General features: G+C 51.4%; 1 protein-coding gene across 1 annotated transcript; it reads left to right on the top strand.

Moving 5' to 3' along the window:
• The first annotated feature begins 4,076 nt into the window (after positions 1-4,076).
• Positions 4,077-5,959, top strand: NOG (noggin). The gene has a single exon (XM_090291529.1). The coding sequence runs from the start codon at positions 4,659-4,661 to the stop codon at positions 5,355-5,357; it is 699 nt and encodes a 232-aa protein (XP_090147655.1). The 5' UTR covers positions 4,077-4,658; the 3' UTR covers positions 5,358-5,959.
• Positions 5,960-12,447: the final 6,488 nt, after the last annotated feature.

Raw genomic sequence — 12,447 nt, 5'->3', positions numbered from 1 at the left:
GGAGCAGCAGAGATGTAAAGTGACTCGCCCAAGGTCACACAGCTGGTAGGATCCCAGTTTTCCAACATCAAGCCTCATGTCGTTTATACATCACCCACAGCTGCCTTGGGTTTACAATCCCAGGGCAAAAAAAAAAAAAAAAGCAAGAAGATGTTGAATTGTTTTTGAAATCAGCTAGAGATAAGAAAAACATGCATAAAAGCACCTTCAGGGCCCTCTTGCTTGGACCTGGAGTTGCCAAAGCAGTTATTCAGAGCAGCTCAATTCTCCTTGCCCAGAGCATTTTGTAGGGACAGAAATCCTGGAATGTGGACAGTCAAGAACGGGCCTGCACTCGCCTGGTTCACTAGCCTCTTCCTATGCAGGCTGCCAAGGCCCAAGTCCCTAGCCCATCTCCGCTAAAGTCCAAACACCCCCCACAGTGAGGGCCCGATGAGAAAGCTCGGCTGAGAGCTGTCCTTCCCTTGGCCCATCTCCACCCCAGTTTTCTTTTGAAGAAATACAACCCTCTTTGTCCTGCTTGTTCAAGCTCCCTCTCCAATAGAGCCACAGAAGCACTGAAATGGGTTGGCAGTTGAGTCCCAAAGAAATTTCAGACTCCAAGGGTGAATAGCAGTGGAGAATAACTCAGTTGCACATGTTGAGTGGACAGAAAGCAGACCCAAAGGTGCTGAAGTCGATTTAAAACAGCATTCCAGCCCCTTCACATCTCTCTGACCCAAACCTGAGATCGTTGGCCAATTGAGGGCAGTGGGGTCCCCTGAAGAACTAACATTTGTTGGAAGACTATTGCCCACTCTATACTCTACTCCAGGTGCCGTGCTAAGCTAGACATCCCCTGTCTCCTTTAAATAGCACAATTCTCAGAGGTGTATGTCATTCCCATTTTACAGATGAGGAAATGGAAGTTTGGAGTTAAGACCCTAAGAAGGTAACCCAGTTGGTGAGTGGCAGGGCCACAATTCCAGCTGAGAGCCACCTGCTCCAGAGACTGTCTTTGTGTTGAGTTTCCCTGTTTATGACATTTCCTCCTCTGTCCAGATCTCCTGGCTGTCCTTGATACAGTGTGCTTCGCTCTTCATGCAGACTCCAATTGTATGTCTCAAATCTCCTGCTCTCCCTACTCAGATAAATAAATCCCTTTTCTTCAAGCCCAGCTAAAGCTCAGCTCTACCATTAGTAGTACTATTAGTGTTAGTAATATTAGTATTAGTATTGCTTAGTCCCTGCAAACAGCATCCCCAGATTCATTCAGTACCTAAGTGTATGGGCATAGAGTGGGGGACTGACTGTAGGCTCCCCAGGTGTGCCATTTCAGAACCTCACAGTGAAGAAGGGTGAGTGTGGTTTGCAAATGGTATAGCTTATATTATAATTGTTTTGACTTTGCAGGGTTGGGGGGCCAGGGAGGGGTCACATAATGTTTTATAAAATTTCGAGCAACATTCAAAGCATAGCATGAAACTGTACATTCATCAAAAGTGGACATGGGTGTTTTTAAAGGTTGTGAAACACTAGTCTAAACTGTTATGGGAATTTATAGCTTTTTTCACACTTTTTAAAATGTTTTCCTCATCTGCTTGTCATACCCCCCTTAACTAGACTACAAAAGTCATGGAGGGTGTGATCGACGGTTAGTTCTTTCTCTTTTGTGTTTTTCTCCATGGTCGTCAGCCAGTGGACATTCTATAAACATGTCACCTACAGTATTATCTAACATGGTTTGTTTTTCATTCCCCAGGGACTTTTTTGCTGGTCAGTCAAATCCTAAATAAAGGGCTGAAGGATCTGGGTTGGTTTTCGAACAAAAAATAGGTGATTTGAAGGAGAAGAGAGGAGATTGATGAAATAGAGAACAGCACAATAAAATGTCCCTAATTGGGACCTACTATCTCAGGAGAGTTGGGCTAGAATTCAGCCTTTGAATATTTTACTGAAAAATTATTTTCTTTCATTAATTCACAACAGTGACAAAATTGCTCTGGAACATTTAATCTTCCTAAGAAAACAAACTAGTGCCAGGCCCCCTCAAGCACATAAAAAAGAAAGAGTATTGTTTAAGAGCCTACTATGCTCCAGGTTGCACTCACATTATTTCAGAATCAATTCAATTCAGACAACCAATGGGTTGTTCTTTTCTTCATCAACGCAAGATTTCCTCTTAGGTAGTACCTTCATAGTCTAATTCTAGATAGTGCTAGACTTGAAAGTTGAAGGGAATGTTTTCAGCTGAAACTGGCGAAACCTCCCAACAGCTGAGGTTTTGCAGAAAGACTGTGAAACAATGTGTTTTCTTCCACAGACCCATGATAAACCTCGGGAGGGTGGAGGGCGGCACAGGTTGGAAGGAAAGACCGCATCTTTGGGGAAAGAAAGCAGAGTGATTTGTGCTGTCACAATGAGAATTCCTAACTCCACTCCATGGAATGCTGGTGAAGACTTTTGAGTCATCCACTCCAAATCCTGCTTTTTCCAGACTCCAATCACATCCACCACAAACAAAACTGAGTTTGAGTTTTGAAACTTAGATTCGGTTCTTCGTCCAACGGAAAGTTAACCAGAAGTGCCACTTCAATATCCATCTCTCATCAGAGAGAAACTGCTTCTGGAAGAGAAAACATCATGCTGGTTTATTTAGAATTACAGAAAGGCAGGACATGAGTAATGTAGTTATGTCACTAATGCAGAAAGTAAGGTATGTGATGCCACACAAATGACTTGTCCAGTCACCATAGTTATATCAGGGCGAGCTCAGTCAGAACTCAGGTCCCCATACTACCAGTTGTCTTTTTAAGTTTCTGGCCCGCACTCTTGTCCACTGAAGCCAATTAGTGGAGGCAGAAGGTGCAGTACTATTCTTGAGATATTTGAAGGGTTCTGGGAGGAATCTCAGGAAGTGTGTTTATACTGAGGGTCTGGAGAGCTTAGAGCGAACAGACGGAACCAGAATGGACCCATCAGCGCGTGCAGACACACGCACGCACGCACGCACGGACACGGGCACAGAAGCAGAAACTGAACTGGTTAGAGGGGACAGCCGACAAACCCACCTCGCAGGGCCACCCCCGCCAGAGCCAGGTGCACGACTAGCAGCGAGCCAGCAGAGGGCGCGCCGCCCCCAGGGAGCCGAGCCGCAGCCGCTCTAAACCGGGCGGGCTAGGGGAGCCGCAGTCGAGCCGACGCGCCCCTGCAGCTCGGCCACTCAGGGTGCAGGACCGGGCCAAAGAGGAGGAGGAGGGTGAGGAGCGGACCCCCCTCGTGGGCCCGGGTAACAGACGGGCAGGAGTGCTTCCTAGGAATTACATCACGCTGCGCAACGCTGCGGCTCCCAGACTCCCCCAGCGCAAAGTGTGTGTGCGTGGTGTGTGTGTGTGTGGGGGGGGTGTATGTGGTGTGTGTGTGTGTGTGTGTGTGTGTGTGTGTGTGTGTGTGTGTGCTGGGGGAGGGGACTTAGACCGAGCCCTGGAGAGAGGAAGGCGAGACGCGCCCGGGTAAAAAGCTCCATGCACATGGAGAATTTCCTTGCACCGAATTGCACGGAGAAACAAGCACCCAACACCTTCCCGCCCAGCGCAAAGCACCCAGCTAGTGGGAACCCTCCCAGCGCCACCTCGAGCACCCCTTAAAACCGACCCTGCACCCTCCAACCCGGCTCCAGCGCGGCCGCGAGCTTTCCCTAGGACTGGCCCTGGCGGGGCGCCTAGAGCCCCAGTTGCATTGCTCCAGGAGAAAGGAGGGGGGCGGTGCATTTTGCAGGAGGAGGAGAAGGGGGGTGGGTGGTGGGGGAGAGAGAAAATTGCGCTGAGACCTGCCAAGCGCCACCGCCGCCGCCGCCGCCACCGCCGCCGCCGCCGCCGCCTGTGAGCTCCGGCGGGCAGCCGGACTGTCGGCTTCCCGGGGCATCTGGGTCCGGCTGGGCACAGCCCTGGGAGCTGCGGAGCCGCCGCTGCCGCCTCCACGGCGAGTGCAGGCGGCTTCCCCCGAAGCCTGTGCCGCTCCAGCTCCTTGGGGGTGGAGAAGTGGGGGGTGGGGTTGTTGTTGGGGGGGGGAAGGGGGAGGGGGCAACGCTGAGAGAGTCAGTGGTTTCCATGGTGATGGAGCTGAAAGTGCAGGAAATTTAAAGGCTTGGACCCTGCGAGACAGACAAACCGGTGCCAACGTGCACGGACGCCTCCTCCGCTGGAGTCCGCCGGGCAGAGCCGACCGCGGAGCCCGAGCAGCCGGAGGGAAGCACCCCAAGGACCGGCTCGGCCCGCAGCGTAGCACAGAGCTGCAGGACTAAGAGCAGCTAGAGGAGGAGGAGGGGAGAGCGGCTCGTCCACGCGCCCTGCGCCGCCGCCGGCCCGGGAAAGCAGCAAGGAGCCGGCGCCCCCCGCGCCTGCGGTCGCCCTGGAGTAATTTCGGATGCTCCGCCGCAACCGCCTTCCCGAATAGATCCCGAAGAGGAGTTGCGGCCAACTTGTGTGCCTTCTTTCCGCCCGGGTGGGAGCCGGCGCTGCGCAAAGGGCTCTCCCGGCGACTCATGCTGCCGGCCCTGCGCCTGCCCAGCCTTGGGTGAGCCGCCGGAGAGACGGAGGAGCGCGGCGGCGCCGCGGGCTCGGCGTGCTCTCCTCCGGGGACTCAGAAAGAAGCAGCAGCCCCGGGCGCGCGCCGGAGGCATGGAGCGCTGCCCCAGCCTGGGGATCACCCTCTACGCCCTGGTGGTGGTCCTGGGGCTGCGGGCGGCACCGGCCGGCGGCCAGCACTATCTCCACATCCGCCCGGCACCCAGCGACAACCTGCCCCTGGTGGACCTCATCGAACACCCAGACCCTATCTTTGACCCCAAGGAGAAGGATCTGAACGAGACGCTGCTGCGCTCGCTGCTTGGGGGCCACTACGACCCAGGCTTCATGGCTACCTCGCCCCCCGAAGACCGGCCCGGCGGAGGCGGCGGATCGGCCGGGAGCGCAGAGGACCTGGCCGAGCTGGACCAGCTGCTGCGGCAGCGGCCGTCGGGGGCCATGCCGAGCGAGATCAAAGGGCTGGAGTTCTCGGAGGGCTTGGCCCCGGGCAAGAAGCAGCGCCTGAGCAAGAAGCTGCGGAGGAAGTTACAGATGTGGCTGTGGTCGCAGACCTTCTGCCCGGTGCTGTACGCTTGGAACGACCTGGGCAGCCGCTTTTGGCCGCGCTACGTGAAGGTGGGGAGCTGCTTCAGTAAGCGCTCGTGCTCGGTGCCCGAGGGCATGGTGTGCAAGCCGTCCAAGTCCGTGCACCTCACGGTGCTGCGGTGGCGCTGTCAGCGGCGCGGGGGCCAGCGCTGCGGCTGGATTCCCATCCAGTACCCCATCATTTCCGAGTGCAAGTGCTCGTGCTAGAACTCGGGGCCCCCTGCCCGCACCCAACACTTGATGGATCCCCACCGACGCCCCCCGCACCGTCTCCAACCAGTTCCACCACCCTCTGGCGAAGGGATTCAATGAACTTTCTTTCTTTTCTTTTCTTTTCTTTTTTTTTTTTCTTGGCTACAGAGACCTAGCTTTCTGGTTCATGTAATGCACTGTTTAACTGTGTAGGAATGTATATCTGTGTGTATATACGGTCCCAGTTTTAATTTACTTATTAAAAGGTCAGTATTATACGTTAAAAGTTACCGGCTTCTACTGTATTTTTAAAAAAAATAAGCAAAAGGAAAAAAAAGAACAGAGAAAAGAGAGACTTATTCTGGTTGTTGCTAATAATGTTAACCTGCTATTTATATTCCAGTGCCCTTCGCATGGCGAAGCAAGGGGGGAAAGTTATTTTTTCTTAAAGTACAAAGAGAGGGGAGAACTTTTGTAGAAGGACTTTTAAAAAGCTATTTTCCATTCTTCGGAAAGTGTTTTGGTTTTCCTTGGACCTCGAAGAAGCTTTAGAGTTCAATGTTATTTTACAGTTATTGTAAATATAGAGAACAAATGAAATGACTAATCATTGTAAATTAAGAGTATCTGCTATTTATTCTTTATAATATCCCATGTAGTAAATGAGAAAGAAGTGCAGAGCAGGATTAAAGAAAACCACTAAAATCGACTGCGCTCCACACTGCGATTCTCTGTGTTGGTGATTGATGGGAGGGGTGGCGGAGGGGTGGCGGAGCGGGGGAGGGAGGGCGGGGGGAGTTAGGTTTGACGCTGTGCTTACTACGCCTGTTGGGAGAAAGGGCTCATCCCCTCTTCTGGTGTGATGGAGGTGACCACTCAATTTTTTCATGGTTTGGGGGGGGGGGTGTTCTCAACCCCTTCACTTGAGCATCACGTGCCCTACGCCCAGTCTCCCAGCTTTTTCTCCTTATGTCACCAGAGCTCGGCCGGTCCAGACCTCAACACCCAGCCGGACCCCTGGAGCTGACCCCAGGCTGGGCCGAGGGGCGGGGGGGGGGGGGGGAGGGGGGGCGGAGGGTGGGCGGCCGCTTTGTCCTGCCTGACAGGCCCTTCACAATGGGGACACGTGTCTTTCACACCTACCCTGGGGGCGGAGTGCCGCTGAAACTTGACCCCCGAGGAATGGGGGGGGGGATCAGAGCGGGCCCACCCAGATCCCGCTACCCCTCCCACCTCGCACCCCCCCCACCTCAATAGCCAGCTGATGTTAACCCTTTGCACGCCCGGAAGTTACGATGGTGCGAGTTGAGGTGACCCCTTGGAATCAAAAGTCACAGCCTTCCGGGTCTTGCCAGTCTGAGCCCCCCAAAACCTAGTCCCTCAGCCATAATGGTAGGGATAGCTGGGAGACCTGACACTCATCTCCCTCCTCCCACAAGACCTAAGGAGGACTCAGGGTCAGAGTTTCGGAGGGGTCCGAATTGGACTGAAAAATGCCACCACTAGGATCTGTTGTTGGGAACCTAGTGCGCCCCTCAACCCCGCTCTGGACACTTACTCCACTTGGGGGTGGGGAGGGAAAAGAAATCAGAATCTGTATCTTCGGGCTTTTCGGTGAGATAGGGTCAAAAGACAGGTTATATGCCTTAAAGGGACGTGCAAAACATCACTCCACCCCTTAAAAAGCCAACTTCTTGGGGCGGGCGCTCAGCTCGCGTGCGTCCCTCCGCCTCAGTCCGCGGTGGCGCCCATCCGCGCGGCTCCACGTGGGCCGGCTTCCTGACACTGCTCCGCGTTCCCTTTATTTATCTTGGACTCCCGAAGTCGCTCTCCTTCGCTACCTCCCCAACCCCCTGCACCTCCCAGCGCCTTCCTCCCGGCGTCCTTCCCACCACCCCACTACCCCCGTTCCGAGTCCCGGCGAATCTATGCTAATTATTTCAAACCTGCGCCGGTTCTCCGGCGCAGTTTCAATGCCCCGGCCCCGCCCTCCCTGTCCCTCCAGCCGGGCGCTTTCTTCCCTCCCGACGCAGCCCCGGTGGCTCCTCATTTCAATAGCCTGGCCCGGGAGCCCGAGCCCCCTCCCCGGCGCTGCCTCCGTCAGCCGTGGGACAGACGTTAGGGTATTCATTAACTGAGAGCCGAGGAATAACGGCATTATTCCCCCCAGAGAGGGCACCCTGCCCCCGCGACTATCTGAGGCTTCATTGTAAAAGGATTAAAAGTTAAAGACCTCCATCTTATGATTCTTTCATTTAATCTTCCTGGCGCCTGGGAGACATGCTCGATGGATGATGGCTTTTAAAATATTCCTAATGTCGGCTACCTTAAGACTCCAAGCCGGGCAAACAAACGTAATTTATTTCCAGAAGAAAGGGGATATTGAGATGTTTAAGTTTATGAACCGCCGTCCTCATGTATATTTGTTAAGGTCTGACAAATACCCAAATAACGTTAAAATCAGCCATTCATCACTTATGAATTTATGCAAAACTTTCTGTGCCCCGGGCCAATATTTTTTTAGACAGAGTTTCACTTGCGAGAGGCGGAGGTGATGGGGAGGGGGAGAGGGAGGGGGCTTGGGGGGGGAGCCGAAAGCAAGAATTTTCATGCCTGGTAAACACGCGAATTATGCGAAGAGAGTTATTCCCAGCTGGGCGGGCAGCCAAAACTCGGAGAGCGCGCTGAGGCCAGCGCCCCCACCCCCACGTTGGCAATGTCATTGGATTACAATGCGAGGTCTTCCCCTCCGCGACGCCCCCTCCTCCCTCCGCCCGCCCGCCCGCCGGCCCGCGCCCCTCCTCCCCACCCCTGCCCACTTGGAAAACCAGCTCGCAGCCGGCCAGCGTCTCGGCTTTCAGAGCCGGAGCTGGTGTGAGCTAGGAGGACCGGCGGCAGAGGTGACCCGCAGTAGACAGATCGCTGGACAGACAGACTCAAAGGGCAGGACCGGAGCCACTCCAGACGTGGTGAGAGGGCCCAGCGGGACCCAGTCGGTCCCAGAAGAGAGCGAAGCAGTTGCTGGCTCCTGGAGCATTGTGACTAGTGCACAACCGGTTACGTCTCTATCATTATTAATGTTGATAATACTAATAATAGCATCAACACGGAAAAGAGCGGAGAGCTCTGGGCAGAGAGGCAAGAAAACTGTCCTTTGCGGTCACCTCGTGCCTATCTCCTGTAAGGAGCAAAGTGGATCTTGGTGTCTTCTGAGGCTGTGACAGCCCGTGTCTATGAATGTGTACAGCTGCTGGCGACCACACCTCCTCAGGATGGAGATTTATGACTATTACTGATACAGACACACCAACTTTTTCAAATTCTGGAAGAGAATGGCAAGTTTTCCGTCTTCCCAGCCCTTCTGCCATGATTGCAAGAATTCAGTCATCAACTCTTCTTTCTATTCCTTCCTTCGGTTCTTCTAACACACTCCACACTTCATGCACAAGCATACTGAGGCCAAATGTCCAAGGAAAGTCAGCCCCTCCAGGGAGGGGAGCCTGGGAACAGGATCTGGTTCCCTGTTGAGATGCAGAAGGCCAGGGGGTCCATTATCAGTCTTGCTGTGAGACTCCTGGGAAAGGGGGTTGAAGTTTGGTGGCAGCTGCAGAAGGGGGCTGGCTGTGTATTAAGAGCTCTTAGCTGTGCTGGATGGGGACAGCAGGGGGAGGGCCCAGCCCATATTGGTATTTTGAAGGAGTGATTCACCCTTTTTCTTTAATGCTCTTGGAATGTCAGAGCTGGAAGGGAGCTTAGATTCCAATGCCCACCACTCAATTTACAGATGAGAATACTGAGACCTGAGCATGGAGTTGCTGATTAATGTAGTTGGAGTTAGCTAGGGGGACTCTTCATAGCGCTTCTTCACAGTTCTTTTTCTGTGTTCTTTTATCTTTGATGATGATGATGATGATGATGATGATGATGATGATGATCTTGGTTGGGGAGAGTTCTTCCTAAAATTGACATGACAATTGACCATCAGAAAGCTGATCAATCATTCTGCTATATCTATTCACAAGCCATATGTGAATGGCTTGTGATATGCCAATCACCGAGTTAAGCCCTTTATGCCCATTCTCATCCAAGGTCTCTAGTTTCCAAATAAGGAAACTGGAGCCCAGAGAGTTTAAGCATCCTACCCAAAGCCACGCAGTAAGTGATAGAGTTATGGTTCAAAATCTGAGCTAATGCTATAAAGCCTATGCTTCTTCCGTGGCTCCGTAGAAATTTGTGCCTTGTAAGCAACACAGGACATTTTTGTACACCCCATTAGGTGCCAGGATCCCTCTCCTTCATGTCCCCCTGACTCCTCCACCCCCTGCCACACACACATACACATAAGGTGCTTACGATCCAATAGAGGAGGTAAGAAATGAAGAACAGCGTAAGTGATGAAAGAGGAAATACGCATCAGACCAGTCAGTGGGACACACTGCTGGACTGGGCTGCCAGGGAAGGCGCTTGACTGAAGTCTCAAAGGACAAGTTGAATGTCCACCTATTGATGTGGGGATGTTAAAGGAAAGGGCATTTAGATGGAAAAAGCAGTATATATAAATAAAGACATGATGTTGGAAAAGAGTTTGTGTGTTCAGGAAACAACTCAAACAAACTTTAACATAGGACGGATCCATGCCGAGTGAGAGCAGTTGATAAGGTCTGAAAAGCAGGCTAAAGCCAAATTATGGAGGACCTCGAATGCCAACTAAGGGCACTAAAGTCTAAATTTCAGGCCATAGGGAGCCACTGAGCCACTGAGAGCTCTTGAATAGGGCAGCAACACCAGTAGAGCACTACTGTATTCCACAGTTTTTGAGCACTGTTCTGGCTATCTATTAGTGTGTACTAAGCTACACCCAAACTAACAATCTCAAAACAACCATCTTATTTTCCTCATGATTCTGTTGGTCAGGAATTGGGAAGGACTCAGCTAAGCAACCCATCTCTGATACTCATGGTATTGGCTGAGGGCTGCAGAATCCATTTCCAAAATGGTTTCTAGCCATTTTAAGACCCCAGCTGGCCTATTGAGTAGAGCCCCTCCGAGTGACTTCCCCACGTGGCTTGGGTTTTCTCATAGTCTGTTGGCTTCAGAATAGCTGGACTTCCTAATAGTGGCAGCTAATGGCTCTGATAGAAAGTGTTCCAAGGGACCCGGGGGGCAGCGGCAAGGCTTCTAATCACATTGCCTCAGAAGTCCCAAATATTGTCTCCACTGCTGTCTGTTGGTTAAGCAAGTCCTTGAGACCAGTCCAGACTCAAGGCGAGGGAATTAGACACCACCGCTCAATGGGAGCAGTAGCAGAGAATCAGACTCCATCTTTAATCTAGCACAAGCACTTTCTATAGGCCAGATTCTGTGTTTTACACCCGGGACACGCAAATAAGAGGATAGAGTCTCTTTTCAACTTAAGTTTGGTGCCAGCGTCCAGGAGGGATTGGAAACAGGATAGTGGCTGCAGGGAATATTAAGTAAGAAAGAGTCAGTAAGAGTAGATATTTGAGGGACCCACAGATCGTTTGCCAGACGACTGGGAAGGACTTGGTGACTGATTGGACCAGGGGGCTGAGGGAGAGGTCAGAAAGGCCCCTGGGGTTTCAGGCCTACAAGGGACCATGCACAGAAGAGGAATCCCACATAAAAGAGGTTTACCACCCACCACCCCTTACACACACACACACGTTCTAGGCTTCTCTAGAAGAGGGAGGAATCTGAGAAGCCTGGAGAAGACTTTAGTTTACGATTGAGTTGAATAGATGGATGGACGGATGGATGGATGGATGGATGGTAGGGACAGCAAAAGAAGGTGGACAGGGATAATCAAGCACTCTGAGCTTGGGGAGCAATAAGATTTCCCCCAGCAGACCAGAAAGGTCCCAATGGTACCAGCTGTATTTGCACTGGGGATGATCTGAAGAAAGAAGTGCAGGAAACATGGGAGAGGCCGAGGGCAAAGAAAAGTGCTGACACTGCCTGAGTGGTGCTACAAGCCTGATGCTTCGTGTTTGTGACCCCACTGTAAAATGAGGAGCATCATCACCATTATACAGATGAGGAAAATGAGGCTCCAAGAGGTCAAGGGACTGGCCTAAGGACACACATTTGGTATGTAGACACAGCTGGATTCAAACCCAGATCTATGTGCTGTCCAAGTCACATCAGACCTCCTCTGTAACCTGCCTTCTCTGTGCTCCTTCATCACACTAAGCCCTAAGGGTGGTACTTTCTCTAAGAAAGGAATTCTTAACCTGCTGTCCTTAAAAAGGGGTTGTCAAGGTTGGCTCTGCAGAGTGTGTGTAAAATGCACTTGCATGTGCTTTTTTTCTGGGAAGAGAGTCTCTCATATTCATCCAATTGTAAGGTCTGTAACACAAAGGTTAAACCCTGTCCTAAGCTGTGAGAATTGTTAAGTGACAGAATTTTTTATGGTAACTCATTTGAAAGTCTCACAGCACACAGCACAATGCTTGACATGGTAATTGTTTGGTAAGTACTAGGTTCAGCGAAGTGAAGTGCCTTGGAGTTCCACAGTGAGCCGTTGTAGGTTCTTGAGGAAGGGATGAGGTGGGAAGATTTCTGGACTGGATTTGTGTAAAAAAAAAAAAAAAAATCAGAAAGGTAAAACTGCAGGCTGGTATGTAAGAGATAGCGACTATCATCCAGTTTCAAAGGACAGTGTGATCAAGGAGAAGGGAGATGTTTTAAAAGAAAACAGAACTTAGACCCAGCCTGCATTTTTGTGTAAAGCAGTAATTTGCAGGAGCTGAGAAAAAGCTGTCTTCTTTAAATCGAACATGCCCCCTTTCCTTTGCCATGGTCCCCACCTCTCCCTATTGCATGTTTACTATTATATTCCCTACCAGAACTCTTGTAGGCATTTGCAGTTGGAATGCCCAGGTTAGATATAAAGAGGGGACTGAAAGTAAATAGCAAGTTTTGCTTCTTTGAATTAAGAAAAAAGGAAGTCCTAAAGGAAATCATGTACAAAATTTGGTAAGGGGATACCAATTTTGAGGAAAAGATAATAGAATTGCAACATTTAAGCAGAGATGGCCTTAAAGTTCTTCACATTTCACTGCAGAAACTAAGAGTTGTCAAGGCC

Source organism: Furipterus horrens, unplaced genomic scaffold (genome assembly GCF_987537825.1).
Source record: "Furipterus horrens unplaced genomic scaffold, mFurHor1.1.pri manual_scaffold_11, whole genome shotgun sequence".
NCBI lineage: Eukaryota > Metazoa > Chordata > Mammalia > Chiroptera > Furipteridae > Furipterus > Furipterus horrens.
The sequence above is the reverse complement of the archived record's forward strand: the minus strand, read 5'-3'. Positions and strand labels throughout refer to the sequence as shown.

Coding starts and splice junctions, on each gene's coding strand:
- NOG (XM_090291529.1), top strand. CDS start 4,659: ATGGAGCGCTGCCCCAGCCTGGGGATCACCCTCTACGCCCTGGTGGTG.